General features: G+C 44.5%; 1 protein-coding gene across 1 annotated transcript; it reads right to left on the bottom strand.

Annotated features, from left to right (window-relative positions):
* Window positions 1-362: 362 nt before the first annotated feature.
* Window positions 363-1,460, bottom strand: LOC118591883 (smad nuclear interacting protein 1-like). The gene has a single exon (XM_036200338.1). It carries the CDS (start codon window positions 1,458-1,460, stop codon window positions 363-365), a length of 1,098 nt encoding a protein of 365 aa, XP_036056231.1.
* Between the last annotated feature and the right edge of the window lie 16,022 nt (window positions 1,461-17,482).

The following is a 17,482-nucleotide window of genomic DNA, read 5'->3' on the forward strand; positions in this document are numbered from 1 at the left end:
ACTCCTTGTCCACAAAGCTCAACGACTGTATAGGTCCCAAGAAACTATACAAAGAGAACAAGCCACAGTGCACATTCCAAGGGCTTAAGTTTGCTTGTGCAGCAGTTCGGAGGCGCCCACCACACCCACACACTTTGTCCAAAACTCCACATGCGGTTGTTGGTGAGATTGTTCTGCAAACAAACGCCCACAGTCAGGCGGCTGCTGTACCGAGTTCAACAAAACACGAAGTCAGAGTTCTCCTAGGGCCACACAGCTGGGCAGCAACAGAGGAAAGACTTAAGGCAAAAGGACACGCTGGAGAGTCAACCCAAGGCCTCCACTCACAATGGTTTCTAACAGTGCGGGATGCTTCTCAGTTGCTAGCTGTCAGACACCATTTCCTCCTCTTCCTCTTCCTTTCTGTCTGCTTCAGAGGTGTCTGAAGACTCATGGAGCAAGACATATTCTCTGCTGCTGAACCCAAATTTAAGGACATCCTTTTCCTTCAGTTCGTAGTATCTCTGTGGCTCAATACGCGCGTGGTTCAAGAAGGTTCCATTGCTTGAGCCCAGGTCAATGATGTAGGGCTTCACCGTCCGTCCAGCTGTGCCGTCCGCACGCCTGTGCTCCACAAGCCGGTACTGGAAGACTGCATGCTGCTTTGAGCAAGAGGGATGGTCGATGGAAATGTCGGCGATGAGGCGATCCCGCCCCAGAAGGTAAGCACTCTGCCTGTGGATGTACATGACCGGAAGCATGTCGTCATTTTTAAAGGGGTAGAGACGCCACCGTTTTTTGGGGATCCGGGCCTCTGGGGGTTCGTTGTACTTAATGACCACACCCCGGAATGTATTGGTGTCCTCAAGAAGTGCCCCAGAAAGTTCAAGGCTTGGTTTTTCTTTAACAGGCACCTCTTTGCTTCTGTTACCAGCAGGGCGAGGGATCACCTCCTGAGCCTCACCACCAGCACCTTCCTTCTGCTGGGGATGCTCCTGGCGGAGGCGCCTGGCATTCTGAAAGTTCCTCTCTTCTTCCTGGGCCTGCAGATCCTGGCTGTCTCCATCCCGACCCTGCCCACTGACAGGCCTCTCATCCCAGCTCCTCCTTTGGTAGGAACCACTGGAGTGCTGGTCTCGCTCTCTCTTCCCAGTTCTGCCCTGGCACCGTTCTGATGGCTTCCGGGGCTGGTGATGCTCTCGACCTCTCCGTGCATGGTCCTCACGTTCCTGCTTCACTCTGACCGAGGAGTAGTGGGAACTCCGGCTTCTCTTGGTCCGTGGAGACTCGCTTCTTCTCCCTGAGGACTTGTGTTTCCTTTTGCCTGGGGACCGGCTCCAGCTAGCAGAGGCTGGGGCGTCCACAGGTTCGGGGCTCAGAGGCTCCTGCTTCACCTCCAGGGTCGCCAGCGCGTCCTCTGTCGGGTGTAGCCTCCACCAGCTTCGCTCCTGCTTGTCCTTCATCCTGATAGCCACTTGCATGTCCCTTGAGCTACTGGAGCCCTTTTTTGTTGTTGTTTTCTAGACAGGGTTTCTCTGTGTAACAACAGCTCTGGCTGTCCTGAATCTCCGAACTTGACTTGTAGACCAGGCTGGCCTCAAACTCAGAGATTCCCCTTGCCTCTGCTTCCAGAGTGCTTGGGCTAAAAGGGCCTGCAGCACCCCTGCCTGGCTACTTTCAGAAAGTCTTTCCCCTTCGCTGCTGTGGCTAGCTAGCTTCCTAATACCTGTCTTCAGCACTGATTAGTTTAGAGGTCAAGCTCTTACGTGGTATTTTGGTGGTTTTCTGAAAAGTAAAGCTTGCCTGGAGATCAGAGGGGCCAGTTAACCATTAGAAGCCAGGGTGGCTCAGGCCTTTAAGAAACACAGAGCCAAATACAGAGTTCAAAACCCAAGAGATCAGAGCACCAGCGAACAGCCTTTAGCTTACCACTCCTTGGCCTTGCTTCTCCAGAGAGAGAGCCTTCTTCCTGGGTCCTGTCATTTTATAGTCCTCTGTTCTGCCTTCTCATTGGCTCTAAACCCAACCACGTGACTTCCTCATCACTGCCTGTCTATAAGGACCTTGAGTTCTCTAGGGTGGATACTGGGATTAAAGGATTAAAGGTGTGTCACCATGCTTGGCTGTGTCCTTGAAAACACAGAGACTCTGCCTGCGGGGTGATGGGATTAAGGGCGTGTGCTACCTCTGCCTGGCTTCTGCTCAATGACTATGACCTCTAATCTCCAGGCAACTAACTTCCTTCCTTTCTTCCTTCCTTCCTTCCTGCCTTCCTTCCTTTTTCTTTCTTTACTTATTTCTGGGTTTTTTGAGACAAGGTTCCTCTGTATCTTTGTAACCTGTCCTGCACTAGCTCTATAGACCAGGCTGGCCTCGAACTCACAGAGATCCACCTGGCTCTGCCTCCCAAGTGCTGGGATTACAGTCGAGTGTTACCACCGCCCAGCCTCCAGACAACTTTATTAACATACAAATAAAATCACATTCCAGCACAATAAAATATCACCATATTTCCCCTTTCTAGTCTCATTTCAGCTGAGAGCCAATCCGATGAAGACTTAGAGGCTTCCAGTTTGAGGAAAGAGGATCGGCTGAGAAGTTGGTGAGATGAGATTAGCTGTGGCTGGTTCTGCTTCTCTGACCTTTTAGAATTCACCCCAATACCTGGCTCTGGGTTTGTTTTTATTAATAAGACCTTTTAAGATTTGTGTTACATCCTACATTGGGGAAGGTGTTTTGCTTTTGTTTCTGCAGGAAGAGAAAATCTATGGATACCAACAAAATTAATAAAACTTCACTTTGAACAGGAGAAACACCTTGATGAGAAGTAATAGCTCATCCACCCATGTGATAACTCTACAAGATCTGAGAAAAACTCAGCAAACAAGGGTCAGGGCAGGATTCTGTTTTTTGGTTGTTTGGTTTTTGTCTTTACATGATAACAGAAATTTCCATCTTCAAGAAATCATAAGGCATAAAAACATGTTGCTAAAAGAAAAAATTAGGAGATTGTGTCTCATATCAGAAGAGCCAACTGGTGTGGGACAGAAGAAAACCAATAATCTAGGGACCATTGTTGTCAAGATTCTATTTTTCTCCATGCTTATTCTTGATTTCTGGGAATCATTTCTCACATGTCATGTCATCTTCATATCCAAACTTTCCATTTTGATATTAATAATGTTCAAGTTTTCCACAGTGAAAAAAAATCTTTCCAATAGCATTCCCTGAAGTCTCCAGAAGGAAGATGGGTCCTCACAACAATGACTCTACCCAGTCTATAATGATGTCATTGAACCAAAAAATAGTACTCACTGATCAGCTTTGAACTGCGGACTCTTCAGGACAGTTCTAAGATGAGATGGTCCATCATATTACACTTTTAGCCAGAATCTCAGACGGTCTTACCCATTACTCCAAGACTGGCTGCAGACTCCACAGCTAGTCCTATTAAGACCTAACTATCTAAGCTTTCTCACAGGACCCCACAGAGATACTGTTGCTCCTAACCAGCAGGAAGCAATTCTAAGAAAACGACGCCCCTTCCCAAAAGTTTCATTTTTCTCAGAGTTATGGATGGGTGGTTATAGGATTGGGCTTGGAAGGATAAAATTTAGACTCAGTATTCTCAGGATACTCAGGCATAGTATATTAAGGTAGATCATTGTATCTACTAGTAAACTGATTTAGCAAACTATCAGCCTTGGATAATTTGCCTGATATGGATTCTTGTCTATTTGATACAAATGTAAACTATTCTTATATTCCTATTTAAGATATTTTGTACATTGTTACAAATACAAAACTATAATTGTTGTTTTGTACATATATTCCTACTTGTTTGAAATATTTTGTAGCCGGGTGACTGACGGTGGCACACGCCTTTAATCCCAGCACATGGGAGGCAGAGCCAGGCAGAGTTCGAGGCCAGCCTGGTCTACAGGACAGTCACCAAAACTATACAGAGAAACCCTGTCTCGAGGAAAAAATAGAAATATGTTGTATTTTGATACAAATGTAAAAGTATATTTATTATACTATATGTATGTTCTACCTCTATTTAGGATATTTTGGATATTGATACACATTAAGGATATTGTTGTCATATTGCATATTGCACTATAGGTTTCTACCTCTGTTTAAGATACTTTGTGTATTGTCACAATTTTTAGGTCATTGTCCTTACATTGTACATCTGTTCACAGACAGTTTACCTTGATAGGTAAAGTCTTAGTCCTTATGTTCTTTAGGTAGGTAAGACTTACAGATTAATAGTCACCCAGGAGTGTCACTTCTAGAGTTAGGTTAGGTTCTCCAGCTTTACAGAAACATATGTCAGATAAATGGTAATCTTCAAACACTTCATAGACCTAGAGAATACGAAATGTTTTGATAACTTAGAATCCTGTTGACATGAGACACGATTGCTCCTGGCAGCACTGATCTGATCCAGAGAGAGTGTTGGGCTTTTGAGACATTTCCATTTGGAAGATTGTCTTCTTCTTGGCACAAAAAATGGCCTGATGGGCAGAGAACTGCCCCTGCCATAACTGCTGACAGTGTGAACACTGTCCTTTCCAGTCAAGCAGAACACAAGGAAAAGCAGCTACTGAACCTTGTCAAGACAGGGTAAGATGGTCTTTCAAAATTCCTGCTTCTCAAAATGGTCTGTCAGATATCCTAGGCCTGCAGCCAAACTGGATGCCCCAATGATGCTGAGAAACTTTAGGTGACTGTCCAGGCTGCCAGCTGTCTCTGTCCATTCTCACAAGAATTTTGGAAATTGCTTGCTTGTATTTTCTGTTTTCTCAGATATTATGTTCCTTCTCAGGTCTTTGATGGAGTTGAAGACTAGACAGTTACAGTTACAATCTCTCATATCTTAGCTAGAACATATTAGTACTAGAGTTAGAATCTTCAGAATAGAACAGCTATTGGAGTAATCCTGGTTATTTGCAATTTACTGATGATCTGGACTTTTCTGGACATTCAGCATGTCTTTCTTGTTTGATGTTGTTCTTGTTGGTTGTAGTTCCATTTTTGTTTATGGTATTATCTTTTGTTTTTCCTGGACAATACTTGATAATCTTTTTTTTTTTTTTTTTTTTTTTTTTTGAGCTGAGGATCGAACCCAGGGCCTTGCTCTTGCTAGGCAAGCGCTCTACCACTGAGCTAAATCATTTTTTTTTTCAAGACAGGGTTTCTCTGTAGCTTTGGAGCCCAGCCTGGCCTTGAACTCACAGAGATCCACCTGCCTCTGCCTCCCAAGTGCTGAGATTACAGGTGTGTGCCACCACTGCCTGGCGCTAAATCATTTTTATTATATATAGTTTGCATTAAGTTTAGAACTTTCTTCTTTAGACAAAAAGGGGAAATGCAGTGGTATTTGCCCCGCCCATGACCTTGGGCTATAGTATAGGGCCTGAAGGAGGCGGTTCTTATTGCCTGTTGTCTGTGACCTCTTAAAAAGAAAGGGAGAGGGGTCAAAAGCCCCCTCCCCTGCTGCCTGTTCCAGGCGGATTCACTCCTGGTCTCAGATCAGAAGGCGACTTCCACTGTCTGCTCCGTTCTGTATTTGTGAGTGTCTTCCCTCAATTCACCCTAGGGAATTTCCCGAAGATTCCTTAAGGAGATTCCTGTGGATTCATCACATTCGGAATAGTTTTTTTTGGTTTGTAGTGTCGGAAGCTACACTTCCTGGTTAGTTTGCTCCCATGGCTTTTGTGCCAGAGTGGAGGCAAACCCTGTCACAGGAACAGGAACATGTGGTGGTATTGTGTTTCCTACAATATTGTGCACCCTAATACATTTATCTGGGGTCAGAGGACAGACAGCCACTAGAACAAAGCCAAAAATGGTGGCTAGAAAATGGGTCAGAGCAAGCCATAGCAGAAGTTGGGTGGTGGTGGTGCACGCCTTTAATCCCAGCACTTTGGAGGCAGAGCTAGCTGGATCTCTGAGTTCAAGGCCACTTTAGAAACAGCTAGACAGGGTGACACACGCCTTTAATCCCAGAAATCCAGCCTTTCATCCCAGGGAGTGAAAGTAGAAAGATATATAAGGCGTGAAGACCGGGAATTAGAAGCATTTGGCTGGTTAAGCATAGGCTTTGGAGCAGCACAGTTCAGCTGAGATTCATGTGGATGAGGACACAGAAGTTTCCAGTCTGAGGAAACAGGATCAGCTGGGGAACTGGGGAGGTGAGGAAACTATGGCTTGTTCTGCTTCTCTGATCTTCCAGCATTCACCCCAATAATTGGCCTCAGGTTTGATTTTATTAATAAGAACTTTCAAGATTCCTACTACAGGAACATACAGAAGAAGGCCCTTCCACCTCAGCCAAAATCCCACCAGACCTTACTGAGGACACACCCACAATAGACTAATCTCTCCATAGGCTCAACCTTTTTTCTTTTTTCTTTTTTTTTTTAGACAGGGTTTTTCTGTGTAGCCCTGGCTGTCCTGGAACTCCCTCTGTAGACCAGGCTGGCCTCAAACTCAGAGATCTACCTGCCCCTGCCCTCTGCCTCCCAAGTGCTGAGATTAAAGGCATGTTGCACCACTGCCCAGCTAGCTAGGCTCAACTCCTTAAAGGTTCCACACCTCCTTATGCTGTGGACCAGGAGACTAAGCTTTTAATGCATAGAAGCCCTTGGAAGACACCCCTACCAAACTACACCAACAGCTAAAGACGACTAGATTTGCTCAAATAACTCTACTTGCAAGTCTACAGCCTCTGCAGGCAAGTAAGGACGTCATCACGGCAAAGGCTCCGTCTTTAAGGACTCCGGCGTAGCCATGCCAGGCCCCTTGCCTACTCTGTGTAAGGTGTGGAGCCAGATGCAGTTTCTCTTTCAAATCAGAATGCTTTGGTGAAGCAGACAGCCCAAACTGGAGTCTTGGCCAAAGAGTTTTGTAATTTGGTGGCTAGGTAGGTATATTCTTGCAAAATATCATCTCACGGGCATAGCTGGAAGCAGGTGTGAGGCATCAGTGTGACAGATATTAATGATCAGTGTTGAAAGGGTGGTGTAAGATACAGCCACAGCCACACCTCACAGGCCCATGGTTGCCACACAACACTATCAATCAAATGTTTATGCCCTGGACTGGATTGGTGTGGGAACTTCAGGAATGCAGTGTGTGTGTCACAATATAATCCACTCTCTTGGCTGAGTCAAGGCCTTTAAAATTTTCTTAGGGACTGGAGAACAGCTCATTGTTAAGAGAGTTTATTACTCTTGCAGAAGACTAGGGTTCAGTTCCCAGCACCCACATGGTAGCTTGTTGGGGAATATTATTTAAAAGTGTGTTACTTTTATGTTGCATTTGTTTAACTCTGTGAAGCTGTGTTACTGTGACTGTCTAAAACACCTGATGGTCTAATAAAGAGCTGAACGATCAATAGCAAGGCAGGAGAAATAGGCAGGGCTGGCAGGCAGAGAAAATAGAAAGAGAAATCAGGGAAGTAGGAGGAAGAAACGAGAGAGGGAGGGAGAGGACACTAGGGGACAGCCACCCAGCCACCCAGCCAGACATGGAATAAGAAGGAAAGAAAAGGGCTGAAGAGATGGCTCAGAGGTTAAGAGCGCCGACTGCTCTTCCAAAGGTCCTGAGTTCAATTCCTAGCAACCACATGGTGGGTGGCTCACAACCCTCTGTAATGAGATCTGGCGCCCTCTTCTGTGTACATAATAAATAAATAAATAAATAAATAAATAAATAAATAAATAAATCTAAAAAAAAAAAGAAGAAGGAAAGAAAAGTTATACAGGAATAAAGAAAGGGAAAAACCAGAGGGAAAATACAGATGGGTTAATTTAATTTAAGGAAAGCTGGTAAGCAACAAGCCAAGCTAAGCGGGCATTTATAAGAATAAGCCTGAATATGTGATTTATTTGGGAGCTGGGTGACAGGCCCCCCATAAGAGCAAAAATAACCAACAGCAGTAGCGTACCACCAAGTCTCCTATAGCTAGAAGATTTAGAAGCAAGTCTGGGCCCTTTTTTTCTTTAAGTACAGCACTATGTACTTCTACAAGGTAAAAATTACATACAAACTATAAAAATATCAATACTTCCTTAGTATCTTGAATAGCAACTTGGGGCTCTTTTTTTGTTTTTTTGTTTTTTTGTTTTTTGTTTTTCCCGAGACAGGGTTTCTCTGTGTGGCTCTGGCTGTCCGTCTTGGAACTGGCTTGCTATGTAGACTAGGCTGGCTTTGAACTCTCAAGGATTTGCCTGCCTCTGCCTCCCAAATGCTAAGATTAAAGATATGTGCCATCATGCCGAGCCCAAAAGTAAAATCTTTAAAATTTAAAATATTAATCAGTAGTTAATCAATCTTCTCCATATAGTATATTAGTTTATTATCTTTATTTTTATTTTTATTTTATGTGCATTGTGTTTTTTGTGCATGTATCTCTCTGTGAGGGTGTCAGATCTTGGAGATACAGACAGTTGTGAGCTGCCTTGTGGGTGCTGGGAATTGAACCCAGGTCCTCTGGACGAGCAGCCAGTGCTCTTAACCACTGAGCCATCTCTCCAGCCTGCTATTATCTTTCCTTTCAAGATTTATCTATTTTTATGTGTATCTATTTTTATGTGTAAGAGTGTCTAGCCTGTATGTACATGTCTGTACCATGTGCATGAAGTACCCTTAGAGGCCAGGAGAGGGCATCCTGGACTGGGTTGCAGACAGCTGTGAGCTGCTGTGTGGTAACGGGGAAGAACCCAGGTCTGGGAAAGCAAGCCAGTGCCCTTAAGTGCTGAACCATTTCTCCAGCCTCAGTTTACTATCTCTTAATAGACCTTTTCCTTCATGTTTTGCCTTTGCAATGCATTAGTTGAAGAAAGGTCATTTGAAATGTATAGTTTTCTTGCCTTTTAATCCTTTGGGTATGATCATTATGGTACTTGGGAAGTTGGGGTCCCCTTTTGTAGGATTGAAGAACAGACACAGAACAAAGTTCAAAGATGATTTTATTGGAATTTAGAAGGAGCCGGGCCGTGGTGGCACGCACCTTTAATCCCAGCACTGGGGAGGCAGAGGCAGGTGGATCTCTGTGAGTTCGAGGCCAGCCTGGGCTACACAGTGAGTTTCAGGACAGGCTCCAAAGCTACACAGAGAAACCCTGTCTCAAAACAAAATTTAGAAGAAAAACTCCAGGCAGGCAAGAAGAGCGAAAACCATGCCTTTTGAATTACGTTGGCATGTTCCACAGTGGAAGTCAGAAGTCAGCTCTGTGCCGACTAGCAACCTCATGGCAAAGATGGGAGGTGCCCCCAGAGAAAGAGTGAGGAAGAAAGAGGACCAGAAGAAAGGAAAAGAAGAAAAAGTTATGCCAACCAAACAGCCTCGTGGGGGCTCTGTAGTGTCTGCACCAGATTTTCTTAGTCTGAGGCTTTTTTAATGTTTGGCTACTTCACCTATCATCTGCTGACTCTTGCAGTGGGAGTTGGTTGGCTCCTAAGTACACCGTGTGGGTTCTTCAAGTACTGTTAGAAATAAGGTCTGGTGTCAAAGGAGGTGATTAACACTCTGATTGAAATGTCTTTTTTTTCCTTTTTTTAAGAAAGATTTATTTAATATGTGTACAGTGTTCTGCCTGCATGTATGTCTGCAGGCCAGAAGAGGGCGCCAGATCTCATTACAGATGGTTGTGAGCCACAGTGTAGTTGCTGGGAATTGGACTCAGAACCTCTGGAAGAGCAGTGAGTGCTCTTAATCACTGAGCCATCTCTCCAGCCCTGATTGAAGTGTCTTAATGACGCAAAACGTAGATCAAGTGGGTGGGCTCCAAATACAATAGGTGATGCCTTTCCACACTGGCTCGGGGCTGAGCTCTCAGTCTTTAGAGACTGGTGCAAAGGAACCAAAGCAGAGGGGGGTCATTGCTTCTGGCTCTCAAGTTCCAGGAACATAAGAAGCCTCTATGTAAACAGGGTTTTTACCTGGCGGTGATGGGATTTAAAACTTTTGCATCAAAGGTTTTACAAGGTGAGAGAGATAAAAAGATTTGAATTCCTTGTTGTAAACACAGGTTTTATAGTATTTGATAGAAAAAACTCATGGTTGGTATTGCTTACCCCACCATGAAGGTCCAATTTGGGAAGGTTTCCTCGAAGCTGCAGACTGAGAACTGGCCTGTCTGAAGAATGCTCAACATTGGTCTCTGCCCACTGGGGTGTCTTCAACAAATCCTTCAGACCCCCCACCCCCAAATCTGCACCTGTTTGTAGTTGAATCTTTGAGGGGTTTTCCATAATTTTTAAGAACTAGTGAACATTAAATAAAACTACATTTGAAGCCTGTTACCAAAACTCTTCTATAACACGTATCATAATTGTGCATATTTAACACATCAAAGTGGACTTGACTGCCACGCTCTCCCTGTATCCCTCAGTCCCTACCTGTTACAGGGCCCTCCTGGCTTGACCACCCCACCCCCTATCCCAAACTCTCCGGGGGCGCTGGGCTGCTCATCCCTATATCATCCATTCATGTTGGTTACTGTTCTCTTTGTACCTTTGTGCCCCCTGGCTGTGGCACCTGGTTCCCCTTTCCCCTCTCTCTTCCCCTCCAGTGTGCTCCGCATGGCACAGCTCAGCCTGGTCATGGCCACTCTGGACTCGCTCAGATGTCCCTGCCAATGGCTAGGGGCTCCCACATATGTAAACTAAACATTCTCCCCCACCATACTTAGGAGCAGTCACGTTCCTTTTTTTAATTTTATTTTTCCTATTTTATTCACTGGTGCCAAATCCCTGGAGCAGTCATGCCCCTTCCTTTTTATTTTGTCTGCTTCAACAAGCTGTCCTACTGCTAAGCCTCAGGCCACTGATTAGGCTCATACTATTACCTTCTAGGCATCTCAGTCTGCAGGAATTGACTGGGTTTATTTTCTCTGCCAAGTTAATTAACAGGCAGGAAACATTTCCAATGAATCAGGTATCAGTAGCAACAGGAAAATTCTTTGTTTTTGTTTTTTCAAGACAGGGTTTCTCTGTGTAGCTCTGGCTGTCCTGGAACTCGCTCCATAGACCAGGCTGGTCTTGAACTCAAAGATCCACCTACCTGTGCCTCCCAAGTGCTGGGATTAAAGGCTGCTACAGGGAAATTCTTAAACAGAGCAAACAGAATCATCCAGTAAAGGAAGATTTTTATTAAGGGAGTGAGGAAACTCATTGGGCACACAGAGAAAAGACGCTCTGCAAAACTGAGCTGAGACTCAGGTAAACCAAAGCGTTGAGGGCTGGGACTTAAAGTTTCTGAAATGAAGCATTAATCTAGTTAATCTTTATCAATAAAAAATTGGGAGTCAGATATCAGGGTAAGAACCTAAAGATCAGAGAAGCAGGGAACAGCCACCAGTTGCTTCCTATCTCTATTGTTCCTCTGTCAGTCCAAAAGGGCTGAGATCCTCTCTCAGCCTTACCTTACTACTTCCTGTCTCCTCTCTGCCTACAATCCTCCAAACCTCTATGGTTAATTTTAGTCGGCTAGTGGCTGGCTCCGCCCTCTGACTCCAAGCAAGCTTTATTTGTCACACAACATTGAAGGGTCTTCCTCCCCCACTTTAGGTCAGCTTGAAGAAAGACTGGATGGCTGACTGGCCCACAGCTGTTGTACAAACATGTCCTTGAACCAGACCATCAGGAGGGGCCTTACTAGCAGGAGAAAAAGCCCACAAGGCCTTTATTTTAAGCTGCCAGGCTTTTGTCTCAGATCAGGTGAAGAAGAAACCAGCCATCTTGGAAGTTCACCCCTTCATTACCTAGCCATGGCCCTCTCCCTATCTGTCTGCCTGTCAGGGTGTCTGTCTGATTCCTAGTCCCTCAATACTAGTAAAAAATGGTCTATATTCCTCCTTAATACATTCCCTACAAGCCTCGGGAAGACTAGGCAGTCACCCCATTGATGAGCTGTTATCCATAGTTTTCTTATAAAGGCATCTGTCCAGACCCAACAGGAGGCTGGATTCTATCCTGATCAACGGAGGCTAAGAAAGGAAAACAAGTCAAACAAGGCATCCCTCAGGAGGAGAGGGAGGAAGAATCGGTCATGGGATGCCCTGTATCTTATTCATATTCACATGTGTGTGCACAGGGGTCGAGGACACCAGGAGAACACAGAATCAGCTACGCAGGGCTCACGGGGGCTCACTGAGGTGGCAACCACAGAGCCTGATGGGTCGGACCTAGGTTCTCTGCATACATGTTATGGATGTTAGCTTGGTGTTCTTGTGGGTCTCCTAACAGTGGGAGTGGGGTGTCTCTGACTCTTTCGCCTGCTCCTGGGATCCTTTTTCTCCTACCAGGTTGCCTCACCTAGCCTTGATATGAGGGCTTGTCTCTAGCCTTATTGTACCTTGTTACGCCATGTTCAGTTGGTATCTCTAGGAGGCCTGCTCTTTTCTGGAGGGAAACAGAGGAGGGGTGGATCTGCAGGAGTGGGGAGGGGCTTGGAGGGGTGGAGGGAGAGGAAACTGTGGTCAGGATGTGAGGTATGAGAGAATAATAAATTAAAAACCCAACAAATTCAAAATGCATACTTAAGATTTTTGATATATCCCAGCACCCGAACTCCAGAAAATGGTTTGTTCACAGAAGGCCCTCTGCTGTGGGATGTTCTGTATGTCAAATGTGTTGCTCTGATTGGTTAAAATAAATAAAGTGCTAATTGGCCAGTAGCCAGGCAGGAAGGATAGGGTAGGCGGGACAAGGAGGAGGAGAATTGTGGGAAGTGGAAGGCTGGGTAGAAAGACGCCGCCATGACAAGGGACATGTAAGGTACTGGTAAGCCACGAGCCACGTGGCAAAGTATAGATTAATAGAAATGGGCTAAATATAAGAGTAAGAGCTAGACAATGATAGGCCTGAGCTAATGGCCAAGCAGTTTAAATAATATAAATGTCTGTGTGTTTATTTTATAAGTGGGCTACTGGACTGCTGGGGTTTAGTGGGACCTGGAGAGAAGCTCTCCAACTACAGCCCTCAATATAATTTCTTCTTTTTTTAAAGAGAGCCTAGACTGTCTTCAAACTCACCATATAGCTGAGGATAGGCTTAATCTGCATGTGTCTGCCTTCCAAGTGCTGCGAATGCAGTATATACCACTAGACCTGAGGCAATATAATTGATTTTAGAGACAGGGTCTTGCCATGTAGCCCTGTCTGATCTGAAATTTGATATGTAGACTCGGCTGGCCTTGAACTCACAAAGATCCTTTTGCCTCAGCCTCTGGAGTCCTTGGGTTAAAGGTGTGTCTGGCACACACAGCTCCTCTTACTTCTTTAAATGAGCATGTCGGCACTTCCTTCAAGAGCTTGCTAACGTTGCCTGCCATCCTCCAGCATCCAACTGGACCAGGAGCAGACTGATCCAATAGACTTATTTCTCCACAATTTGAAATAGGAATTTACAGACTTCAAAAGTCCTTACCCGCCGGGTGTGGTGACACATGTCTTTAATCCCAGCGCTCGGAAGGCAGAGGCAGGCAGATTTCTATGAGTTCGAGGCCAGCCTGGGCTACGGAGTGAGTTCCAGGACACGCTCCAAATCTAAACAGAGAAATCCTGTCTCTAAAAACCATAAAAAAAAAAAAAAAAAAAAGTAGTCCTTACTCCCTGGGGGTATGTGGGTGTGTGGGAGAGTGTTTGGTATTTTACAAAAGTGTTACTGTATGGAGAAGATTGAAAGATCAGCGTAAGGGGCTGGAGAGATGACTCTGCAGTCACTTACTATTCTTGCACAGGATCCAGATATATAACTCCGAGGTTATCCCGCATGTACAGGGAAACATGCTGGCATGCTGGACAGATGCAGTGGCAGCCTGGCGGGTGACTCATGCCGTGCAAGCATTGGGGGAGGGAGGGGGGGAGGGATGGGGAGCAGGGGTTGGGAGGGCGGGGGAGTCATTCATGACCCAGATGTTGCATCCGTGTGGAAATGGTTTAGTATAATAGAGAAATGAAGAGAGAGTTAGGAAAGAGAAGAGAGAGGAAGAGAAAGCGGTCAAGGGTGCACACCTCATGGGAGGAAAAGCAGAAGAGAGAAGAAAGGAAGGAGTTTTTCCTTAAAATGAAGCTTTTACATCAGGATGCAGGGCGGTGCCAAGGGGCGGGTCAGAATACTAACATTGGTTTCCAAGGGGCGGGTCAGAATATTAACAACTTTACATGTATATAATTCATGTAATACTTACGTTTTACACATATACATACTATGCTATACACACACACACACACACACACACACACACACACACACACATATTCATATGAATGAATGAGGATCATATCTGTAGCTCCTTCATGGATATACCCATGGTCATATCCAGAGAACATATTGGAACTTCTACAACACTTTCAATCCCTTACTTTACAGTTAACTTTCCTCTTTAAGATGCATAGCCTTCTTCTCAAAGTAAAAACCTCTGATCGGAGGCTGATGCTAGAGTCAAGCTCTTCTCTGGTTTCAATTCCACTAATTTGACATTTGGATTATGGGGTGTGTGGGTGCGTGGGTATCCGTCCTTCACTGTGCTGAACTTAAAACCCAAGACTTCTTACAAGCTACGCAAATGATCTTCCACTGATCCACATCTTCAGCCCCAAATGGACGCCACATCAAGACCTTTGTACCATCTGCCTACCTGCCTTTATTTACATTTGGTACGTGATAAGAAACAATCCTACCCTCCTTGAAAAAACAAACAGCTAGTCCAGGGAAGGGTCTAATAAAACTCCCAGCAGTCTCCTGCTCCTCCCAAACTCCACTCCCTTCTCTCTTTAACTTAGCAATTGTTGCTAGTTTGTTCTTTTAGTGGTGAAGCAAAAATATCTGTGGATTTAGTCAGATGAAGACAATATAATGTCTAATAATAAGTGATACTTGAAGTTCTCCTGTAATGCTTAAGAACCCTGCATGATTTACATTCAAGAGCTGGACAGCGGTTACTGCATATACTGCTCCTTCAGAGGACCTGAGTGTGGTTCCCAGCATCCATATGGGGTGGCTCACAATTATTTGTAACTCCAACTCTGCAGGACCCAGTGCCCTCCTCTGGCCTCTGTAGGTACCTATACTCACATGTATATATTTCCTCACAAAGACAAACACACATAATTAAAAATAAATCTTAAAAAAATGACATGCTAATCTGGACATGGTGATACTCTTTTGTAATACCATTTGGGAATGGGGAGGCTGGAGGCCCTAGGTGTTCAATATTATCCTCAGCCACACAGCAAGTTTGAGAAGCCTTATGTAGACCAGGCTAGCCTCAAATTCATGGTAAGCCTACCTACCTCTGCCTCCTGAGTGCTGGGATTAAACAAAAATAAATAAATATATAAAGAAAAAGAAGGGGCTGGAGAGATGGCTCAGAGGTTAAGAGCACCGACTGCTCTTCCAGAGGTCCTGAGTTCAATTCCCAGCAACCACATGGTGGCTCACAGCCATCTGTAATAAGATCTGGCGCCCTCTTCTATATAGATAATAAATAAATAAATCTTTAAAAAGAAAAAAAAAGAAAAGAAAAAGAAAAAAGGCAGCAGAGGTGTGCGTATAAAGAGTCTATGAGGACATAGCAATAAGGAGACCATCTGTAAGTCAGGCAGGCTGGCCTCACTAGAAGAGGAGTCAGAAAGGTTAGTCATTCCACTGTGGTAGCTTGAATAGATTAGCGCACCTTTTTCTTTTTCTTTTTCTTTTTCTTTTTTTTTTAGCTGGGTCTCACTATGTAGCTCTGGCTGTACCAGGTTGGCCATGAACTCAGAGATCTGCCTGCCTCTACCCCCTGACTGGGACTAAAGACTTGTGCCAGCATGCCCTGCTGCAATCATAATTTGTTTTGTTTTGTTTTTTTGTTTTTTCGAGACAGGGTTTCTCTGTGTAGCTTTGGCGCCTGTCCTGGAACTCACTCTGTAGCCCAGGCTGGCCTCGAACTCACAGAGATCCTCTTGCCTCTGCCTCCTGTGTGCTGGGATTAAAGGCAAGTGCCACTGTCACTCCACTCAATTACAATTTTTAGAATGTAAAATTCAGAGCATGCTAGTTTATGCCTTTAATCCCAGGAGGAGGGAGGCAGAAGCAAAGGCAGAGACAGAGGCAGGCAGATATCTGAGTTCTAGGACAGTCTGGTCAACATGGCAATTTCCAGGTCAGCCAGGGCTTCATAGTGAGAGCTCATCTCAACAAAGGAACAAAAACGTTGGTGTAGTTAGATATGTCTGCAGTTTAGCATCTCAAGAGACTGAGGCAAGAGGAGTGCTTGAGCCTAGATTATGACACAAGTCCATGGAACACAAACATACTGCTAAATTGTTGCTGAGAATGCTAGCTTAGCAATAGAATGGTTGCTAGTATGTACAAAAGATTGATTCCCAGCATTACAAGGATAAATAATAATGAAAAATACTAATGCACGACTTTTGTATTATAAAAGTAATATGTGGGTTGGGGATTTAGCTCAGGGTAGAGTGCTTGCCTAGCAAGCACAAGGCCCTGGGTTTGGTCCTCAGCTCAAAAAAAAAAAGTAATATGTGTTGCTGTGCAGTGGTGATGCATAACTTTAACAGGCAGATGGATCTCTGAGTTCAAGGCCAGCCTGAACAGAACGAGTTCCAGGACAGCCAGGGCAGTGGCATAGAGAAACCCTGTCTCAAAAAACAAAACGAAAAAAGCAATATGTGGATATGAGAAAAATTTGAACCATATACACAGGTTAAAAAAAAAAAGATGGCTGGGCGGTGGTGGCGCACGCCTGTAATCCCAGCACTCAGGAGGCAGAGGCAGGTGGATCTCTGCGAGTTCGAGGCCAACCTGGTCTCCAAAGCGAGTTCCGGGACAGGCTCCAAAGCTTCAGAGAAACCCTGTCTTGGGAAAGAAAAAAAAATGATGAGGCAGTCACTTGTTTTGTCCCATTTCCTTCCAGGGTTGACTAAAGTAATGCTAACTTTACTTTAGAAAAATTGTTTACAAATAAGTACGCTTCTATACCATAGAAGCGTAGAAGCATAGAAGCATACTGGAATCCTCTCCCTATTACTTTATATCTTTAATACTTTTAGACACTAAGACAATGTGTTTGTCTTTTCTTGATCATCATGCAAAGGCTAGTTCTGTATTTTTCCTAATCATACAAATGAAAATCAGTATCTCCTTAATAATACTCTCCATTTAAACTTATTTCACTAAAATAAATTCCTGATGGGAAAATTGGACCAACTGATTCTTTCCATGGGTGGAATAAAGCTTTTTTTGCTTACATTAGGACTCATAACAGTAGCAAAATTACAGTTATGAAGTAGCAACAACGTGCTTGGGGGTCACCGCAATGTTAGGAATTGTATTAACGGGTTATGGCACTAGGAAGATTGAAAACCACTGGACTACAGGAGCGTGCCACCACATGGGACTTTTTAATGTGATTATTTTTCCTTAGAGAAAAGGGTTCTCTGTGTAGCCCTGGCTGTCCTAGAAGTTGCTCTGTAGACCAG

The sequence above is a fragment of the Onychomys torridus genome, chromosome 10, assembly GCF_903995425.1.
Source record: "Onychomys torridus chromosome 10, mOncTor1.1, whole genome shotgun sequence".
NCBI classification, from domain to species: Eukaryota; Metazoa; Chordata; class Mammalia; order Rodentia; family Cricetidae; genus Onychomys; species Onychomys torridus.

Excerpts from the sequence above, each read along its gene's own strand:
- LOC118591883 (XM_036200338.1), bottom strand. The coding sequence starts at position 1,460 with ATGCAAGTGGCTATCAGGATGAAGGACAAGCAGGAGCGAAGCTGGTGG.